The sequence below is a fragment of the Sapajus apella genome, unplaced genomic scaffold, assembly GCF_009761245.1.
Source record: "Sapajus apella isolate SASKATOON/1434 unplaced genomic scaffold, GSC_monkey_1.0 scaffold7, whole genome shotgun sequence".
Lineage (NCBI taxonomy): Eukaryota > Metazoa > Chordata > Mammalia > Primates > Cebidae > Sapajus > Sapajus apella.
The window spans coordinates 26,510,856-26,534,800 of NW_022436947.1; the positions used below are offsets into that span (position 1 = coordinate 26,510,856).

The window sequence follows — 23,945 nt, forward strand, 5'->3', positions numbered from 1 at the left end:
TAAAGAATATCTTTAAATGTCTATCTTGCATCACAATAGGTGGCTCTATTTAAATCTATATCTCAATTTTTCTGGCAATGCTGCTTTTATTTGGAAGAAAATGTGGCTTAGCTTCTCTCTACTTCTTATACATTGTATTTAAAAGCAATATTGAAAAAGAAATATTCAATTTAATTATCACTACACATAAATGAAATTTTATCATTTCCTAAAAGACACCTTGTAATATCTAATTCTATAACCCATATAAGTTAGTACTTTCCTCCAGAATATTTTACAAATTATAAACTTTAATACCTATTCTTGACTCTTTTTTTTTTTAACACAGAATATACAATTTCAGTATTGCTAATTAGTTTACTACAGAATTTCTGGTTTTGTCAGCCTTTGTTATTTTTAACAATTTGGAATGAAATAACAGAGTAAAATAAAAATAATGTTAAGCTGCATTATATCACAACATATTTCAATGTAGATTATTGACATAAATAAATTGGTTAAATAATTTTTATGTAGCTTACATTTCTCATAAATACAATTTATAATATTTCAAAGCATTAAACAAAACAAAGCTTCCTCAGACATACAGAATTATATTTGCACAGTGGTTTCCATACATATGGGATTTAATTCTTTGTTTCCAAGGCACTATTTCTGGATGTGGCATGTTAATAAACAAATGCTTTGTAAAAAAAACCAACCAAACAAAAACATAACCCTTACTTCATAAGGGAATATTCAACAAGATACACCTAATCCTGAAAAATTAAGATGCCTCTCATTTCAAAACAAAAACAAAATAAATATTTAACCATAAAATTTAAAATCTTGTTCATCAGTTAGCCCAATGTCTTCATTCTAAAGATGTTAAGTAAATTCCTCAAACTTATGTAACTATTTGTGGCAGAGTCAGAATAAGGCCCCCAAGTTTAATTCACCTTTGCTTTTTATTATTCCATTCTTGAACTTCTTAAGAAAGAATTATAAAAATTTTAGAATTCAATCACCTATTAGAAAGGAGAACTTTATATTATATATTAACCTACAATGAAGGAAGTGATTACAATGCTAAAAACTAATATTCATCTAAGATAGCAAAGCAATGGCATTTACCTTAAATTTACGTCTCTGCTCTGCACAGCTGTTGAAGAACCACAAGTCTGTCTCATGGCTGTAAATGTAACAAGAACAATAATGCGACCAATTTTCACATCTAAACTAAATTAAGTAGATTTGTCATAGGCTAGAAAATTGAAAATGTATTTCACAAAATTTTAAAAAAATTTACAGATTATGGAAGTGTGCATGTGGGCATTTGTGTGTGTGTGTGCGTGTGTGTGCGTGTGTGTGGTATGGTGTGGTGTGTAACTTACTTTTTCTAAACTGAAAATTAGTTTCATGAAATTGAAAAAACTAAGCATTATTCTTTTTGGCTAACTTTCCTCATTATGGAGCACTATGACTATATTAAGACTAGGAAGTTCTGGGAGTAGATTTAAATAAAACAAATTTAAGTAAGAAGTTGTCTTTGGCTGTTATTATTAGGATATGTTTTCTGGGATACATAGTAAGAAAGTAAAGCAGAAACATCTGGTAATGCTTAAGTTAATATTGGCTCCCATTTGCATCACAATCTTTATATATTATTCATCAATATACCATCAATCAATGTACCTACTGATTGCACCTATTCAATTGATGTTTCATGTAATGAGTAGAATATGTAAACATACTTCAAATACATATATTCAGATATCTATACATGAAAGTGAAATCACTAATACAACTGGCACTCAAGCTTGTCAGATGTGATGTTTTTTTCTTTCCATTTTGCATTAGACATGCTAATATCTATGCCATCTGTAGCACAAAATTCTGAACAAATGTAAATGAAAAAATAATAGTAGATAAATACTAGTCTACTAAAAATAGACTCTGTACCATGTCACACTTCAAATCTGGCCAGGCCTTCCTAACATAGAAAATAAACTCAGGTGAATGTTAACAAGCAACTGATATTGTTCTTGTGACTTAAGCCATCAAAACAGGTTTTTAATTATGTATTTTCTTCCAAACTTTATAAAAAATATACTTTAAAATAAAAATATAAAGTATCTCTTTTAATTCTATAAAGATATTATGCATGATATATTAAGAAACATCATAATCTATTAATACCAAAACCTTGCCTTGCAAGTAGAGATTTTGAAATATTTTCAATTACCCTTTTGAAATGTAAAAATAATACACTAACTCTATTACGAAAGTTTGGTTAAACACTTAGTTAAATAGAAAAATCTCTAAATTTTGAGAGAATCATGTAAAAAAACGTTTAAAATGTTAATTTCATATTAAATTATTGAAAATCTTAATGAAAACATTCTCTCCTTTTAAAAACATAAGTGGCATATAATGCAACTCATGCTAAATAATATCTGAAGATACAAGGATAAGCATTACCTAATATTCCTGTTTGACAAAAGATGTGTAGGCTAGTATAAAATGCTGTTAAGCTTTTATTAGATTTTTAATACAATCCCAGCATGTCTCCAGTTGCTAAACTTATCAAGTCCTATGAAATACCTAAAATGAAGGGTCACATTATATTAACTGCAGTGAATATTCTGATGAACAAATAAGTCTCATTCATTATTTCTAAATTCTCATTCATAAAACCAACTTCTCATTCCTATGATATTTTGGCATGAGATCCCATTAAAATTACAAAATAATACTGAAATGCTTGTTTTACAGTCTAAACAATGGAGATAAATTCAGATTAATATGCATCACAAAATGAAAAACAAGTGACACAATGAAAGTCTTTGTAGTCATGGTCAGCAACTGCAATTGTTAAAAGGTATTTAAATAGTTTTAATCATTCTTTTATGCTAAAATAACAAAACTGTAGACTTGTGCTCAAAATTTTCCTCATGCGTTGAGAAACAAACAACAATTTCTTATTCTAGAGCCATTAATATTCCCACATTCTATTGTGGGTATTTTGTAAGGAAAAGTATGTATATTTTAGCCCAAGTATCAAATCTTGCCTTTCAATGCAACAACAACAGCAACAAAATAATAGGAAAACTGAAGCCCAGCCATTCTTTCCAGAGATACCCTGGTAACCAGCAATATAGAAACTTCTACTGGACTTAGCTTTGGGGAGGAAGAAGGAACTGCAACTTCCTCTATTTTGTCAAGAAATATGGTAAAATAGAATTAGGATAATAATAGTGTTTTTTAGACATTCAAAACAGTAACTTCATTCCTACACTTTGCTTATGTTGCCCACATCTAATTCTCCTTTTCTATTCCAACAGGAAAACAAAATTCCCACTCTGAAGCCATAGTGAGGATAAACATTTCATTTGCTATCTTCTGTGACTTCTATGTAAATTTTTCTGTCATGTAAATGCATGAAGAGACTCTCATGGAATCATATAACTCCATGGAAGTACTACACCTAACTCCCATTACAAATCGGGGAAGGATATGATGGTGAGCAAAGTGAAAAAGAATTATTCATTAGTTACAACAAAGAAATGTGAAATTGCTTTTAAAAAAAAATTGAAAGAATCTTAAAACTCAGGCTGATTAAATAAAACTTTCATTTCCAGTCATGGCAGACATCTGTACTCTGTTGAAACATCCCTTATCCCCAAGTCCCTCTTCTTCTCACCCACCCTCTACAAATGACTTTGTTCCCAGGAAAATCTATTCTTATCTGAAATTTGTTTAGGGATAATACATTTTATGCAGTTTTTAGGTAACAACTAATTTTTGGATTGTATAGATCAGTAGTTTATAATTCTCTCTTATACAAACTAAGCTTCAGAAGGCCATCATGTAAGATTAACATCTGTGAGTACACCTGAAAATAAAAACAGACATCTGGGCTATAAAAAATTATTTTTTGTTCAAATAAAGCAACAAGAGATGTTAAAAAACTAGACTAAATTTGACTTATTAGACATGTACATAACACATGATTTAGAAAAACGCATTACTTATCTTTAAACAGAGCTGGTAAACACTTTGAGAGATGTTTTATGTAATTCCAGAATTTACCTTCCAAACAGTAAAAAATATACCTTAAAAATGTTTCCCCCCCCCCAGAAAATGTCCTATAGATTTTGATTAAGAAGATTACATAAAAGAAGGGTAATATTATATAACAAAAGTTCCTTTAAAAGACATACATACTATCAGTTTCACAGGACAAACATAGTGAGTAAGGACAACAAACTCCAGAATGTGTTTTTATAACTGTAGCAACAGCAATAACTCCTTGGCAAACTCAAACAGTTTTTTTGGCAATCCCTGAGGTTTTCTGCATTTTCTCACTTGGATACAACTATGGGAGGGTTGCCTAGGACTTCTTTGTTTCCTTCCATACCATTTTACTATAACTTTGCTTTTAAGAAAAAAATTTCACATTTCAACCTATGTATGAATAAAATCCCACAAGGGAGTTTAATGCAAAATTCTCTATGCCTATGTACAGCAAATATGGTTCCTAAATACTTTTGCAAGGAGTTACCTTGGAAACTTTTGAAATCTATGCCAATAGAAAATTATTTTTTTCTCTTTTCAGAAGATAAAATGAATCCTCTTTATGAATTAAAATTACCTACATATGCAAATGTAATAATTTCCTGTATATATACAACTGGGTCTGCACATCTGTTATCGTTATTAACTTCTTTTAAAATAAGACCCCAAGGACAGGAGTGCTTTACTAACCTGCAGTGGTCTCTGTTTATCACTGCTCTTAGGAGATTTCAATCCACTTGTTTGCTGCTGTAAAAGAAGTTGTCTTGCTGCTTGGAGAGCCTAGAAGTAAAAAGGAAACCATATCTAAATATTTTGTTGAAAGTTAACTTATCAATTACCTCTTGGTTAATAGTAAAAGGCTTCAATGTACAAGAACCCCCATATTCCTTTCTAGAGAGAATCGTTATTGACAAAAAAAATTGCCAAACACACATATGTAACTTTACTCAAAATCACAGAGAAACATGCAGTTCTGCAGGAAATAAATTTAATTTGTTTAAAGTGCTTAAAGAGGATATAAATCATAAACTGCATCAATAACCTCATTTCCACAAGGAACTTGTCTTTGAGTGTTCAACTGAAATGCCCACTCCCTTTTAAATTATCATTCAATTTGCATTTTCATATTACAATTTTGAGGCAAAAGCAGTAGACTTCAAGTGTTACCGGAAGCTGTAATTAAATTTGACAAATCAACATCAGATTATCTTGAAAGTGAATTAATAAGGATTTTCACTAAAGATTAAAAACACTTTTTTTTGTACTTACAATTCAAGGGGAAACTTCTCCTTTGACAAAATAAAGTGCAGTTTTAATGCCAAATAAAATTGAGTGGTTTTCATTTGCATTCTTAGCAAAATCAGAGAACAAAGAAATTACCACTCAACCAATCAGGTTTGTTTCTATGTGTGACAGAATACCAATCAAAATAGAAGATGTTTTCATTTATTTTTATGTTTTCTTTCCCACTTAGGAAAATAAAACTTAACATAAGAAATTAATGTAAGCGTTTCATTTACTGGAGGAGGAACAATACAGTAAATGTACTATATAAACTTAACATATAAAAGCTAGTGCCACAGAACAAAATGCTTAGTAAATTCTTCTAAAGATAAGACTATAAACTAATTAAAAAAACTTTTCAGAGCCTCTTAAAAAATTCATTTTCTCTCCCAATAACTGAGTTCAATGAACACTAATGATGAAATTTTTCAACACATAAAACTAAACTAAATCATTGGCCTACTATGTTATTTACTACTTTTGAATACAAGATAAATTTTTCACAATGGGAAAACATTATTGGATTAATATTCTTGTATAATAATTAAGAATTTCAGTTGAAAAAAGTACAATTTTGATTGTAATCAATGATCTGGTTTTTAAGAGAGTTTCTAGTATCCATGACAACAGTTGCTTTGACAAGATGTGCATATGGCATTACACTGCCAGCTGGTGTGAACAATGTTTGAACTACTGCATTGAGATGCTGAGCAAACAGAAAAAGTTGCCACGTCTTAACCCTCAGGGAAGGCAGTCATCCCCTGATCAATTATGAAAAGACAGAGAGGGCTGCTACAGTCTGGCTCCAAGCAAGTTTTCTGAGAAGGCAGGCAGACATAGAAACCAAAGTAAACAAACTGAATGCACTAGCACCATCTCCTAACAACATTGATTTGTCTTCCCATAGCAGATCTGGCATGGTTTGTAAAGCATACTTTTTACAGTTGGAGACACACTCACCCACGATAATCATCTTTGTGGTTGTTTTTTAAACTTTTCAAGTAATTGCAAATTAACCTATATATTCCTAAGGATGGCACATTCCAGTGAACTCAGGTAATTTAAGAGATAAGTTTGAAAAAACAAAGAAATTCCATAATTACTTTATTATCACAAGACTCACTATTTGAAAATTTTCATTCAATATTCTAAATACTATATCTTTCCTCTTTTAATTGTAACATAAAATAACTACAAATGATGTTTTTCCAAATGGAAATTACTATAGATGTCCTAGGCTGTGTCTCTGAAATTCTCAAAATAAAAAATGCATTCAATTATTTTTCCAGTTGATGCCAAAATCTGCAAATTTTGTCTAATGGTTTTCATGTAGTTTTTTTTTTTTTTTTCCCCATTTTGAGTTGATTGGTTTATTTTGTGTATCTGTTGCCTTAATTTATATTAAATTATATAGTTATCTATTATTCTTAAAAAATATTAATGAACACAGTTTAGGATCTTAGAATCATGGATGATAAAGACTAAAAGCAATCTTGAAAATCATCAATCTGATCTCCTCATTCTAGCAAATGAGAAAAGTGAACCTAGAATAGTCAATTGTTTTGTTTAAGATCACAAAACAATTTATGAATGCTTTGTTCAAGGTCTCCTGGCTTCCAGGCCTGAGTGCATTCCAGTGTGCCATATTGTCTCTGTTCCATCAGAGGAATCATTAGTAGGCGATGAGTAAGATTATAGTAAAGAAGATATATGACATTATAATGAATTATTCTTCAGCAGTAAAGAGCATATCTATTTTTCAGACCTTAAAAGGGAAACAATATAATCTTTTTGTTTTAAATCTGAAAATGAATAGAACAACTATCACAGAATATATACTATTTTTATGACCACTGCCCCCGATATTCTTAAGTTGAATTTCACTATATATTAATACTTCTGTGATACCTCATAGAACTCTAAACTTTTGTAACATCCTGATTATCTAATTATTAGTATAGAATTGCAAAATTCTAGACCTGGATAAGGCCTTAGAAACTGCCTAGCCCACCTTTCTCATTTTGTAAACAAGTAACTGGAGAATCAGTACTAGGATAAATTGACTGAAGCCACAAAACAGTAGAGCCTGGTCAAAAACTCTGGCTCTTCTCTCCAAAGCTTAAGACCCCATACATTTTACTGCCCTGCATTATATTCATTCAACACAACCCAAGTAATCAATGGAATATGTCAATGCTATGTAATTTCTGTAGAAAAACAATAGAATATTAAATATATTAGAATTTTTGCTCATCAAAGTATCGCTAATCAAAGGCACACACTTATACTGTTAATAAAAGAGTAAAAATAGTAATGAAACACCACAAGATAGCTGGCTAAAACATGCTTCTACTTTTAAAGTATTTTGATTTTCATATGCATTTACAATTATCTCCAAAATAGCTGAGGATCATCTTTTAATACAAACTCTTATGAAAAAGAACTTCTTGCCTATTTCAACATTCTTTTGGTAGAATAGAAATTGCTACAGTAAACATAGGAGGCGGGAGAACAAAAAACAATTCCAGGAGATGAGGAATGACTTAAAACTTATAAGCAGAAATCTCTGGCAGTTTGCATTCTCACTGCATGCATCATATGACATTTTTATTTCCAGTATTCTGTATAACCCTTAGGACTGAATTTCAATAAACAATTGCTCAGAGACATTTAGTTCATCTTTGCAATTTATTATTATAGCTACTCAAGAAATGAAAGATTATTAGCTAAAAACACTTCCATCAATATAAAGTGTTAAGTGTCGAATGATATAAAATATTAATCTAAAAATCACTTGCCATTTCGTCAATACAAACAAAAGATTGAATCCAAGGCCATTCATAAAGTTCTCTGAGCCATCTCATCATTCATATGGTCACCCTACCCCACAAAAAATTAATTTAGAACAAACGCAAAAGTTGTTTACAAAATTTCCTTTCATAATGACTGAGTCTGATTCCAACGTATCAGAAACAAGAAAGAGATTTTGAAGGCAGCCAAACCATATCTAGTTTCCAAAAACACATTTGTTTTTAATTAGGGGTGCAAGTTACTTAATGAAGTTATCTAATTTTAGGAAAGCTAAAGAAAATTAAGATAAGACATCTTAAAATTTGCAATCAGGTTAAATAAAAAAATTTGAAAAAAGAAATAATCTTTATAAGAGACTAAAGGTAAACATTTTGTTAGGCTGCAGAGATGTGGGAATGCACATTTTTCATAACTGAGTGCATTTTGCTCTAAAATACTCATTGTAAACATCAATCCTGTTACTGTGCAATTTTAACTATTTTTTGTAAGAAAGGCAAAGTTCAAGCATACTTCTTCACTAGTAGTAATTTTGTGCTAGTTATGAACTTCACAAAATAATTCTAATGAGCAGGTCATGGTGATAATTAACTAAGGATGAAAATGCTTTGTTACCAGTCAGATAAATACTTTTTTCTCCTGAAGAACACTGAAAACTTTCAATAACTATAAAATTATTTGAGCATAGTTTAGAAATACCCAGTAAAACCAAAAATGTTGAGTATGCTAAGGTTTATAAATAACTTGTTTTTCAAAGTAAATATATGTATATTTGGGGAAAAAACAGACATCAGTCATATCTCTCCCCATAAAAATAGGAATGCTTAACCTATCAGCCTGTTGCATTTGAGACATTAAAATGAAAAATGACATCTACACCCATTAATATCTTCAATGTATAAACAGCACAGCGTGACACATTCTTGAGAGCTGAAGGCTACAAAATCTCTCTGAAACATAAATAACAAAGCACTCAGAAGCATATTTGATGTTGATATTCATCTCTGAGAAAAACACTGTTGCCTAGGCTTCTTATGAAAATAGATGCAGCCCAAATGGATCTCCTGTAATTGGTTTCAGATAGGGAGGTCAGAAGAAATATGATACAAGAAACGATTATGTGGAACAGGCGAAACAAGAATGTTTACACAGTCACTCCCTAGTTAGACTGACAAGGGGTGTATACTTTGCAGATAACCAGAACCAAAAAAAATTACCAGCAGGACATCCAGATTTTTGCTCCTCATATTCATATAGTTTAACCTTTAACACATTATGTCTTCAGCATGTTACTTTGGATATGAAACATAAAATAAGTTTTCAAACAGAGTTTAATTTTCTAATTATTTTCCCAAGTGTAGTTGATAAAAAGTATATTCAGATCCTTCCAGAAAGACTGTAAATTTGTATTATGCTTGGTCTTTCTTCATATTATGTTCCCACTAAAGAGAATATACTGATAAATGTAATATGAAGTCTCATAATGTTATTTAATAGGAGAAAATTAATCATCTAATTGGCATAACCTATTTTCAAATAGCAATCTATCAGAGTGAAATTATGCATCTGTAGCTATTGACTTTTATTTTTTCATGCCTGATACATAATCAGATTGTTTGTTAAAAAAGCTAATTATTAAAAAATATTTTTAAAATAATATTTTACAGTATATTTTACATAAAGTTAGAAAATTAATGTGTGGCTATATTTATATTGTTCATCACTATGGAGGCCAAATTGAAATACTAAGACTACTTATTGTATAAGAATTATAAAATAATACCACACTATGGTAAGAGTACTTTAATAAGAGTAATTACTTGCAAAGGGTCCTATAGTTTCAAAAATCTTATTTACCAATCAGATGTCAGACTATTTTGGCTAATATCTCATGATATAGATCCAAAGGAGAGACAATCAGGGTATTGAATCTGCGATGGAATGGATGTTCAAGTCCTTCTTAGAAGTGAGAATAAAGTCTTTAAGGTTCAAGTCCAAATCCAGTATTCAGTATATTCCATTATGGCTTCAAACCACCAGATGACCTCAGAAATTATATGAAATAAGCCTGTGAGTTAACAGCAACTAAGGTCTAAGACAGGTTTTGTTTTTTCAGATCTAGAATGAGTTTAATAGGGAGAACACATTCTCTTCCTCAGAGCCAGCATTCTACAGGGTGCAGTACACTAAATAACCTGATATTCCTAGCTCTATGTTCTTCACTATTCTATTGCTAATAATAACGAATTGCTAATGTAATATCCCAATATTATCTATAATAATTCTAAGTACATATTAAGGAATTCTGTCCAACTTTAAAATTCTAAGGTATGAAAGGTAAATTTAAATTAGGACTGATTTTATTAAAATTAATGATTTTACAACCTCTAACATGGTACATGTTCCAGTAACTATAATAGTTTTTGTGCATTCTTTTGGCTATTTCTCTTTCTGCTATAAAATATTTTATTATTTTTCCCAAATAGATTTTGGATTTACTTTTTGATTTACATGTACCTTAGCAGGGTTTTGTTTGTTTTTTTTTTTCTCATTATAAGACTAGTATCATCTTTTGTTTGGATATGGATTGAAGACTAAGTACTTCCATTTTGCTATAATTTCAACCAGTATATCAGATATTAACTAAAAATACATGCTACTAAATTAGAGTATAATTTCTGAATATAAACTATTATTTGGATTCTCTGTTCTGAATATACTCTTCAACTTAAAAGTAAGAATGTAGGACAAGTAGTATTTGGGAAAATATTTGGAAGAATAAAATACATAAAAATATTTGTCTTTAAAAATGTTTGTGACTATGCCCCATATACCTAGCAAAGAACTAAACACTGCACACTTAGGTAGGAGGGGCGATATGACATTATTTCTATCTTTAAAAGTTCATTGTTTAATAAGACAGATCTAGTTGAATGTCAGGCCATAGACAATATTTTAAAAATACTTCAGGAGTCTATAAGTAGAAGAAATTATTTTTTGTTGAGAAGCTCATTGAAATGTTTATGAAGGATATAGTATTCGGGCTGGACTAATATGAGAAATATTTCATGTTGTGGAGATGACAGCAGGCCATGCCAAGTAGAAACAAAGAAAATGTGAGATTATATAGTGAAAAGAAAATAGCTGATCTTGGATAGAACATATGCTTAGTTTAGGAACTAGTAAAACACGATGAGGTTGGTCAGGGCTAATTACTAGATATAACTAAACGACAAATGACAAAATGTCTTAATGTTATATAGCAGGTAAAAATAAATTTTGCTGAAATCTGGAATAAAATAAGCCTGGCTCAGGACAATACTGAAGTCATGTTGTAAAGGATAAACACAGGATGAAGAGTGTGAGACAAGACAGAGGTATAAAGACTTGTAAAAAGGTAAGTGCAACTGTCCAAATAAGAGGTAAGAATAACATGAATCACGTTAGTTCAAAAAAAGAATCATGAGAGGTACTGTCAAAGAAGAACTAGCACAACTTAGTAAATGGGTATGAGGAAAAGGCTAGGAAGGAGTCAATGATGACTCCAAAATTTTAAGTCAAAAGTTACTGAAAGAACAGCTGTGCCACTACTAAAAGAGAGGAAATTAGATTATAAAACACAGGATTTGGAGAGAAGATTATGCTGTTTGCCTTATAGCAGGATAATCAAAGGAAGATTTCTTTAGTAGATAGTAAATAATGCAGAGGTTGAGAGTTATCCTACTGACAACAGATTCCCAAAAGTAAGACATAGATGAATAGCTGAGGCAAAGGGAGTTTATTAAATTGCTGGTAAAGACACCACAGAGAGAGGAAGAATCAAGACCCCAAACTGCAAAATATTTTCTTGAGGGGAGATGAGGAAATAGTGAAAAGGAAGACAATGGATTGTGAGAAGAGCACAGTAATAGAAGTCCAAAAGAATTCTGGAAAAGGTTAAAGAAATAATTACCACATGACCCATTAATTCTATCCAAGGTACAATATATACCCAAGAGAAATACAAACTTACGTTCTCACAAAAAGCTGTACATAAATGTACATAGCAACATTATGCATAATAGCAAAAGATGTAAACAACTCAAATTCCCTTTAACTCATGAATAGATAAACAAAATATGGTATATCTATACAGTAGAATAGTTGCTCATAAAATAGAATGGAGTATTAATATATGCAACAACATGGATAAATCAAGAAAAAATTATGCTAAATAAAAAACTTGGTAACAAAAGACCACATTCTGTATCATTCCATTTGTATAAAATGCCTGAAATAGACATAACTATGGATACAAAAAATATATTAGTGGTTACAGGGGCTGGATGTAGGATAGAATGGGGAGTGGCTGCTAATGAAAATGGGGTTTCTTTTTAGGGTGATGAGAATGTTCTAGAATTAAAGAGTGGTGATAGTTGAACAACTTTATGAATATGCTAAAAGAAAAACCCTGAATTGTATACTTTAAAAGAGGAAGTTTTGTGATACGTAAATTATATATCAATAAAGCCATCATATATTAAAAAACTGTGAGAGCACAGGATGGATGATACTATCTGCAAACATCAAAAACTCAAAGAGGTCAGGATTTGATGAAAGTTCATGTTGATCTGATGATTTGTATGTGACCTATCAGATACCAATTCCTATAGAGTACTGAAGTAGAAATAGATTCCAGGGAGTTACTAGGGAATTAATGGGGAAAACCATAGGTATGAGTGCAAACAATTGTTTTGGTTAGTTCTGTGCAGACTGCAATGAAAGACAGGTTTGAAAGATTTTGTTTGCTATTTTTTTAAAATAAATAAAATGTAATAATAAGCTTAATAAATATATTTTTTAAAGAGTTTTTTTTGAGATGAAGTTTCACTCTTGTTGCCAAGGCTGGGGTGCAATGGTGCGATCTTGGCTCATTGCAACCTCCGCCTCCCAGGTTCAAGGGATTCTCCTGCCTCAGCCTCCTGAGTAGTTGTGTTAGAGGTATCTGCCACAACTCCTGGCTAATTTTTGTATTTTTAGTAGAGATGGGATTTCACCATGTTGGTCAGGCTGGTCTCAAACTCCTGACCTCAGGTGATCTGCCTGCCTCGGCCTCCCAAAGTGCTGGGATTACAGGCATGGGCCACCATGCCTGGCCCAAAATACCTAAGTTTTAATAAGAAAATTGAGCAAGTCCCTAGACTAGGGAATGGGAAAGGGCTAAATTAAGGAGGAGCATTAGGTAGGTGATAGACTTTTGGGGAGGAGAAGCAAATCTTTCTCTGAGGCAGGCTGAAGAGTGGGAAGATAGATGATTTGACATGCAAAGTCAGGAAAGGGAAAGAGCTTACAGTGGATGGTCTCAACTAATTCAGAAAACAAGAGGTATGGTTATCGTCTGAGAATGATAGAGAGATTGGAATTGTAGGCGAAACAAAAGTGGGGAGCTTTTCTATCACTGTTCTGAGAAATACAGCTGATGGGTAAAAAGTGGTATTCAAACTGCTGTTAGAATATAAAATGTACTTCTATATACACTGATGACATATAAATATATCGGTATTTTCTTCTGGAATATTGCCTCCAGGACTAAATGAAGAACTACCTACTTTTCTACTGCTCTCACTAAGTGCAGTTAGTAATACTTAACTTCACATATAAGTGATTTGTGAAGCCAGAGAGGATAATGTACTTAAAAGTATTTTCAAAACTAAAGCATAAAGTAGTATTCCAGGCGAAGGCTTTTGAAATTAGGATTCCTCCAGTGGGTATCAGTTCTTCTAAGTATATCATGCTTGGAAATATATAACACTAGTCATTTGAAACTCACTCCTGATTACTAGCATTAGTGGGTCTGGCATACCGTAATTCCTGAAAGTTTTCCTCGATATGCATTTAGTTCTGTAATCTGTCCAAGTTAGATAATGTCCCATTGGATAGAAAAAGTATCTTAATAGGTTCATGTTCTATGATATTTTGAAAAGTTATATTTTAGTCTCCTCTAGGACTTCAAGGGGAGGGATATATAATTTCATGAATATACTTGTGAGATATAGCCGCTACTCCCAACCACATGTGAATGAATATGCACATATACAATACACCCAATGATATGAGTTCACTTGCACTCAAGAATCTTTTAGTATGGTAGAAAAGATAAAATATACTCAATTTAATTACATTGCAAGGCAGAATGTGATGAAAGCCATTAAAAAGTATTATAAAAAGTGACTATGAGAGTTCAGTAAAAGCAAGAAGGAAGAAAAGAAAAATTAATGATTAAGTGCTCATGATATGCCAGTTATAATTCTAAATTTAGTCCTGAAAACACCCTCTTTTAATCACAGATGTGTAAACTAAAACTCAGCATAGTTAGGTTATATGTCCAAACTTTTTCACCAAAGCCTTTGAGTGGCATAAGACATCTGAACAATTATCTGGCTGACTCTGAAGCTCATGCTCTTTCTACAAGGGGTAGTCAGGAAAATTACATAGTTGAAGGGACAGTGAAAGACTCAAGTAAAGAACTGTTCAGTGTATAAAGAGAACAAAAAATGTCTGAGTCATTAACAGCATTGCTAGTTATGCCAACTAAAACAACATAAAGAATTCCAAGCAAATTCTTTTTCTTTTTCTTTATTTTATGGAGATTATTAGACATACAAGCTTATATTCTAAAGGAATTTTACTGCCCTTAAAAGATAGTGTCTCTGAAGTTATTAAGCACTAGATTTAGGATGTTCATTACAGAAAAAAGCCAATATTAAAGATAAAATTTTTTTAATAATCATCTTCTTTCATACCAAATACAAAAGAATATCATCTATAAATAAGCATTAAACAACATGTTCTATTTTCTGATGAAGTTAAAAGTAGAGTTTCCAGATAAGATAGAGGATTTCCGTTAAATTTGAATTTATTTCTATTTTTACTTGATAAACCTGACAACTCTAGTTAGAAAAAGTAAGCATTTCAGAATATGTTGCCAAGGTAGCAAGATTGTTTACACCAACTTTTTCATTTAAACATAAATATACTATTTATTTCGTTAGTGGAAATGTTTTTTAGTCCTCATGAGTAATAAAGACATCTTATCAATAGTCAACAGGTTAGCTAGGAAAGTGACTTGAGGGCTTAGGCTGCTTTACTATGAGAAGGAATGCTCATGAGGTTATTAATGGATAGCAAAAGGATGAGGTGGACCACTCCAGAGGAAGAGTGAGTGCACACAATTTTTTAAAAAGACAGTTGAAGAAAAGCAAGGGAAAGTTTTAGAGTTCACATTCTAGAATTTTCTGCAATTGGAGGCACAGATGAGAAAAGAGCAAAACTTTGGTTCTCCATTCACCTTCCTTTCAGAAATGATGAGGATCAGTGGTCAGCTATCCCAAGGCAAAGATTATGACCCTTCCTGCATGGTACCAAGGGGAGAAAATGCTACCGCAGATCTACAGGAAAGAGGCTTGAAGCAGACAGCTTCTGCGTGCGTCACCTTGTCTGGATCCAGGGGAGGAAGGGAATGGGAAGGCAAAACCACTAGAGAAGAAGAAGGCCTTGGTTAGTGCAGGTGCAGACACAGTGGCCTCAGAACCTCTAAAGAGACCCTAAAGCTAAAATTAAATGTTCTTAGGAACAAAATGACAGAGTTTGTCAAAGAGGCATCAGAAAATCCAAGTTCTAATCCCAGAACAATTCTGAGTTTCTGTATGATCTCACCCCTATCATTGATGATCTCTGAATAAATTCCTTCTTCGTATACAGTTTACAATTTACCAGTTTTACAGAGTAATGTAAATTGTGAAACACAAAACTCTTTGAAGATAAGAAATGTCAGCCATAAACAACCAGTTGCTGATGAAATATTGTAAGAATTTAAAAATATTAAATGAATGAAAGAAATGCATTTATATTTAGATATTATTTATATTTATATAAATATAAAATCTTAGAAATTTATATTTATAAGGTAAAGTATGAAGCATGTATATTTCAGTGTAACATTTTCAAACTAATTCACAAAGATACATTTTACAGATCTTGAGCATACTTACCTTAAGGAGAAATCTGTTTTCTATTCCAGCTATTACCAAATTTAGGTTAGATTATCTTTAGCATATAATGTGGTAAATTAGAGTTATTAACATTATGATGTGATACAAGTGTTGCTTTCAATAAAATAAGATAGAAACTAATGGTGAAAATCATCATCACCTTAATATTTTTATAACTACATCCAATGTAATTTTTATGGTGTCCTTTGGGCTTCAGCCCTAAAAATCTCAAGTGTCCTGCGTTTTAAAATTCTAACTCTGTCAAAGAGGTTAAAATATATTTCTGATTTTAAAATTATGTCTTATACTGAATTATCTACAATATGAATTGTAGAAAATATGTATATAAATAAAAATGTACAAATATCCACTTAGAAAATGGTGCCTATTGGTAGATATCAGCATTTTAAGAACCCGTAAATAGGAAGACCCAGGAAGGCTTCCTGCTTGTAGGAAACAATTTGCTAGGGAATTTAGTTCTTGAAGATGAGTATCCTGCTGCTGTTGTTTTCACTTAGTGCCATTACCACAGTGAAACCCAGGCTGGTAGAAAAAACAGTTTCTCCCTCATCCATTTTTTTTAAAACAAGCTTTTGTCAGTGGCCCACTTGTTGAAGTGACATAAAAAATCCAAAACCAGGAAGCAAACCTCTTCATTCTGCATTAGCACAAGAAGCATTTCTATTCAAGAACCTAACTCACCTAACCTAAGAAATCTTATTTCTTAGGAGATTCTTTCAATTTCCCTTAACATGTACTATTGTAAACTTTCTAAGGGCTGGGAATGTTTCTAAATAATCTTTTATGACCCCAAGAATGCACAGCAGAGTAGCTGGCACCTAGTCATTTAAAAGACATTTAATTGAAAAGTATGTTTCTTTAGATATTTTTAAACTTGTAAAATGCATGCATACTTTAGCTGGTTCCAGATATCTCAGATGCAAATTCTACACTAAATAACAAAAGCAGCATGCCCTCTAGGAACCATTACGCTGCCTTAAACACAGTGGCTCCTTTACAGACCTTTACACTAATGACTCTGGAGGACTGACTAGTGATCTAAAATAATACTGAAATTAGCATAAGATCTCTTTTGCTTTATCAAGTTTTATTAAAGTACTTTTACCCATGGCTTTTCCACAATATATTCTTTATCTCTTTTGTTATTTTTAAAGTGAAGATCCAAAAAAAAATTCCTATTCATTGCCAGAAAAGTATCTCTTCCTTCAGTTAGAATGCCTCAATTATTTTAGGAAGATTGTTTAATTATAAAAAGAAATCATTCTCTAAACTTCACCTCCACTGCCCCTCTCCTTTTTTTTTTTTTTTTGAGGCAGCGTCTTGCTGTTTTACCCAGGCTGGAAATGGAGTATAGTGGTAGAGTCATAGCTCACTGTAACCTTGAACTCCTGGGCTCACTAAAGCCTCCTGCCTTAGCCTCTTGAATAGCTAGGATCACAGGCATGCTACCACACCCAGTTTTTATTTATTCATTTTTTTTTTTTTTTAGAGTTGAGGTCTCATTCTAATCTGCCTGCATGGTCTACGAAAACAATCTACACACATGGATACTTTGTTATTCAGTTTAAGAATTTATTTACATAAAAATCTAAGTATTTTTCATATTTTTTCAGATTCAGTTATTCACAAAATTAGAATTCTATTAAAATCTTTAAAATATTTACTAATATCCATGTCTACCTATCTTTAGTACCTTATGTAAAATAGTCGCTTATGTAGGTAGGCACCATACAGTTATTTTGCATTAAAAATAGAAATAAATTTCAGATTCACCAAAGCACACCATTATTTCCAATTCTTAGAAAGCTCAATTTTCTTTAATATAATTCTCTTCTGATAGATAGACTTTTCCCATTTTTGTAATTTTAAATAATATTGCAATGAACTTTATTATTATACAGCCTTATAATTATCTCCAAAAGTTTAATTGTTGGGTCAAATCATAGTCAGATATTGGATTTTGATATATATTATTATAATACCTCTTCAGAATGATTACGGTCATTTGCAATCCCACCTCACTGTATGGGAATGTCCATTCCACTATACTCCATAGTATATATTATCATTCTTTTTTAGTGTTTTCTAAACTAACAGGAAAAAATATCTTATTTTACCTTGCTTTGCTTCCTTTGCTAGAAATTGATATTTTAAAAAACATATCCAATATCTATCTATCTAGCTAGCTAGCTAGCTAGCTAGCTACATATCTTTATCTACCTACCTACCTATGTTTGTATTCTCACTTAGAATTAGTTAATTGAATGGGCCATTGTACCAGATATTTCACTCCTTCATTCAACTAATATTTATTTTCTAACTTCTTCTTTATTAAGTCTATCTAATTAATATTTTTAATGTAACTTTTTGTTAGATACTAGAGATAAAAATATAGACAAATAGACAATGTTCCCTCCTCTCAGAGTTTGCAAAAAATAACCTGATAGTGTTGCTTTTAAATCTTTTTGTTGTTTCATTATGTTACACACTATATGACATAGATCACTAAACTACACTGGTCATGCTCTAGCTTTAAAACTAGTTATCCAAAATGTGGTAGATCAAAATAGTGTGAGGAAGAACTCTTCATTAAAAAATGTGAAAATTCCAAGGGAGTGGAAGGGATTCCACGTGGACAGTGATTTAAAAGGATGACTATATTTTGAAGCATGAAAATTAATGTCATTGTATTACAGAAGCAATTTTTGTGTAAGGTAAGGGGCAAAACTATTAAAAATCAAATTACCCATAGGATTGATAAGGACCTAGGTGCCTTATCCTGTGATAAAGAGTATGCTAAAGTTTCTTCCAAAAAGTGATTTCACTTTTTTAATATATAAAGCTACTGCCCAAAGAACTATCTAAGATATATTTTTAAGTGCATTTCAATATAATATTTCTCTTCTTTAAATTAATCATTTTGGTCTGTTATCACACAGGAATCATGTGAAAGAATGTTTATGAAAAGATGGATAGTTAAAACTGGAAATTATTTCTGAGAATCACACTGGGAAAAAATACTTGATAATCTTGGAGAAATCCCAAGTGGTCTTTGCTTGAAATGACCCTTTTCTCCCACTGTCTCAGAAGACATTAAACTTCTCCCATAGAAGAGAGATTTTGTTGCTCCCCTTGAAGGCTTCTTGTGACTGCAGAATGACCTATTTCAGAATTGCATACTTTCTCATGAAGGACACATTTTGGCACTCTCTTGTAGTTATTTTCATTTACACAACTGGCACCTAACAGACCACTCACCAAAGAGGAACAATAAGCTATACTTATTCTGATCATCTTTATGTTGAAGCTAAGCCATTACACTGAACTCTTAGACATGCTATTGTGAAGGCCCCTGCGATTTCTACTGCTATCACTTGTCTGTTGTTATAGGAGAATGCTTACTGCCAGAAGCCTCTGGCAGAAACTCAATTTCTGAGTCCAATACTAATGCATTACAAAGTCTGCAACAGCTGGGACAGTGATATACAGAAATGAGGCATTCTAAAATTTAAGGACAAATCCAAAATACACACTTAGGACCTTTCTGTGATTCCACAGCCAGGAAATAGCTATTTTTATAAAAGGGACCCTGTCAAAATCTCACCCAGCCAATTCCAAATTAGACACTCATGATTTGAGCCTCTATGGTATTGCTACCTCCCTACTCTTCTTTAATTAACTATTTAAAAAATCTTAGCTGTGCCATGTTAATGTGTCTTGGGAACATGAGTCAAGAGTGTATGTAAGGGATAAGATAAAGAATGCCTTGAGCACATCCATCTACAGGGAAGTAACATTCTGTGAAATAAAAAGGTGTTGTGAAGATGAGTTAGATAACAGGCACTAGAGAACAATGGTGGAGTAGAATAGACACATAGTACAAAGTAGGAATAATGACAGTGATGACAAATAGCAACATAATGTTTTTAATTTCTTTCATTTCTATGTCTACTTAGTTGAAGAATGACAGCAAATAACCAATAAAGTGATTAACTCAAGCAAAATTTTACATTCTTAAAAGTATAGGGCCAGGTGCAGTGGCTCATGCCCATAATCCCCGCACTTTGGGAGGCTGAGGTGGGAAGATCACTTGATTTCAGGAATTCAAGACCAGACTGGTCAACAGGGTGAAATCCCATCTTTACTAAAAATATATTTAAAAATTAGCTGAGCATGGTGGCACGTACTTGTAGTTCCTGTAGCTACTCAGGAGGCTGAGGCAAGAGAATCACTTGAACCCTGGGGCTGAAGGTTGCAGTGAGCCAAGATCATGCCACCTCACACTAGCCTGGGCAACAGAGTGAGACTCCATCTAAAAAAATTTTATATATTATAGAATCTTTGGGTCAAAGGACTGTTACTGTTATATGCAATTCTTAGAAAATTACCTTTATTCCACTGTAATATCTGTATAATATTTCACCACCAAGCACTGTTTCTGGTAAGTTAGTCAATCAATTTCCACTTGGGGAAAAAACATAAAAATATTTTCCCATATGAGGAAAATAAGAACACATAAATTTCATTGAATATTATTAAAACACACTTCACTTAAAAATACTGTATGGTATTCTGATCCTTTGCTTAAATATATGCTGAAAACTATGTCACTTTAATTTCTTTTGTATTTTATATATACAGTGGCATACAAATGGGTGGAGAAAACATGTACAAACTCACAGATATAATAGAAGTACTTTCCATGTTACCTGAGATATTTGTTTAGAAAATCAATTTAAAATGATAAAATCTGTTTATAATAGCCACCAAAAAATACTTAGCAATAAATATAACCAAGGAGGTGAAGGAGCTGTACACAGAAAATGAAAAAACATTGATGAAAGAAATTGAAGAAGACACCAACAAATGGACAGATATTCCATGTTCATGGATTGGAGAATTAATATTGTTAAAATGTCTATACTGCCCTAGTGATCCACAGGCTCAATACAATTGATACCAATATTCAACTGATATTTTCCACAGAAATAGAAAGGACGATCTTAAAATTTGTATGAAATCACGAAAGACCCTAAATAGCCAAAACAATCTTGAGCAAAAAAAGACTAAGCTGGAGGCATCATATCTGCTTTTCAAAATCTACTGCGAAGCTATAGCAATTAAAACAGCATGGTACTAGCATAAAAACAGACACATAGATCAGTGGAACAGAAAAGAGGGCCCAGAAATAAATCCATGTATTTACAGTCAGTTGATTTCCTACCAAGATGTTAATAACACATAAAAGGGTAAAGGTAATCTCTTCATAAATGGTACACTGAAAACTGGATATCCAGTACAGATTTTCTGGATATGCCGAAGAATGAAATTTGACCCTCATATTACAACATAAACAATTGTAAATGTAGATATAAAACTGTACTAGAAGAAAATACAGGGGAAAGCTCCATGACATTGGCGAAGGCAATAATTATTTGGATATGAGCCCAAAAACACAGGCAATAAAAGTCAGAAATAGATAGATGGGATTGCATTAAACTAAAAGGCTTCTTCATAGTGAAACTATCAATAAAGTGACAGGCTATGGAATGGGAGAATATATTTTCAAATCATATATCTAATAAGAAATATTCAGCAGATATGAGAAAATCAAACAACTCAATAATAAATGGCATGTGTATACCTATGTAACGAACCTACATGTTCTGCACATATACCCCAGAACTTAAAGTAGAATAATAATAATAATAATAATAAAACAAGTAATTTGATTTAAAAATGGGCAAAGAAGCTAAATAGACATTTTTCAAAAGAAGACATACACATAGCCAACAGGTATATAAAAAATGTTCAACATCACTCATCATCAGACAATACAAGATACAACCACAATGAGGTATCATCTCATACCTATTAGAATGGCTATTACTAAGAGACAAAGGCCCAGCATGGTGGCTCACGCCTGTAATCCCAGCACTTTGGGAGGCCAAGGGAGGCGGATCATGAGGTCAGGAGATCGAGACTATCCTGGCCAACACGGTGAAACCCTGTCTCTACTAAAAATACAAAAATTAGCTGGGTGTGGTGGCGTGTGCCTATAGTCTCAGCTACTCAGGAAGCTGAGGCAGGAGAATCACTTGAACCTGGGAGGCAGAGGTTACAGTGAGTCAGGATTGCGCTGCTACACTCCAGCCTGGCAAAGGAGTAAAACTCTGTCTCAAAAAAAAAAAAAAAAAAAAAAAGAAAAAGACAAAAAATACCCAGTATTTGTTGTGAGGATGTGAAACCTTTGTACACTCAGTGGGAATATAAATTAGCAAAGCTATAATGGAAAACAATATGGCAGCTTCTCAAAAAATTAAAAATAGAACTACCATATGATGCAGGAATCCCACTACAGGGTATACACTGAAATGGAATAAAATTAGTATGTCAAAAAAAACCTGAACTCCTCTTGCAGCATTATTTACAATAGCTAAGATATGGAATCAAACTAATCAGCCCTAAAAAAAGAAGAAAATTGTGTCATTTGTGACAACATGGATGAATCTTGAGGACATTATGTTAAGCAAAATAAACCGGGCAGAGAAAGACAAATATTCCATGATGTTACTTGTATGTGAAATCTAAAACAGTTAAACTAACAGAAATAGAGAGGCCGTGTGTGGTGGTTCATGCCTATAATCCCAGCACTTTGGGAGGCCAAGGTGGGGATCACCTGAGGTCAGGAGTTCAAGACCAGCCTGACCAACATGGTGAAACTCCATCTCTACTAAAAATACAAAAAACTTAGTCAGGTCTGGTGGCAGGCACCTGTAATCCCAGCTACTGGGGAGGCTGAGGCTGAGGCTGGAGAATTGCTTAACCTCGGGAGGTGGAGGTTGAGGTGAGCTGAGATCAAACCATTGCACTCCAGCCTGGGCAACAAGAATGAAACTCCATTTCAAAAAGAGAAAAAAGGAAAAAAGAAATAGAGTAATATGGTGGTTACCAGAGGTTAAGGGGATAAGGGACTGGGGAGATGCTGGTCAAAGGACACAAAATTTCAGTTAGAGAGGAGGAATAAATTTGAGATATCTGTTGTACATCAAAATGACGATAGATAATGACAAAGTATAGTATGATAGATAAGAGCTAAGGAAGTAGATTTTAAAAATATTCTCCCCATAACAAAATGATAAGTATGCAAGATAAAGTATATATTAATTCACTGAATTTAGTCATTCCACGACGCATACGTATATCAAAATATCATGTGTGTGTGTGTATATATATATATATATATACATATTTTGTATAAAAGTTATCATGTATATATATATACATGATAACTTTGTATACATACAATATAGTATTGTATATATTTATGGTGTATATAAGACACAATGTTAGCTTATCAATCTAAAAATGTTAGTGACACATATATACATGTGTGTATATATATATATATATATATATACATTTACACACACACACAATATTAACTTATCAATTTAAAAATGTCAGTGATAAAATTTGTACTCAGGTATGGCCACAATGCCATATTTTCACACATTTGAAATATATACTAGCAATTAGGACACTATATTGCTTTAAAATAGGCAATAGTTTGCCATTTCCTATGTACCTTTTGTTTGTGATATATAAGCAAGCATAATTTAACACTATAAAGAGCATTTAAACGAGAAAAATATATTATGCAAGATTCTAAAAATTAGGACTCTTAGCTGAAATTTACTTTTAAGAAGAAATAGTTTACTCTGCAGATTTATGTTTAAATAGGAC

General features: G+C 32.2%; 1 protein-coding gene across 1 annotated transcript in view; it reads right to left on the reverse strand.

The window, feature by feature from the left end:
• The window catches only part of FOXP2 (forkhead box P2), a 586,718-nt gene that overhangs the window by 154,611 nt on the left and 408,162 nt on the right, over positions 1 to 23,945 (reverse strand). Inside the window, exon 5 of the mRNA XM_032275664.1 lies at positions 4,747 to 4,836. Within this exon, the coding sequence (XP_032131555.1) occupies positions 4,747 to 4,836 (90 nt within the window). The remainder of the gene's footprint in view (positions 1 to 4,746; positions 4,837 to 23,945) is intronic.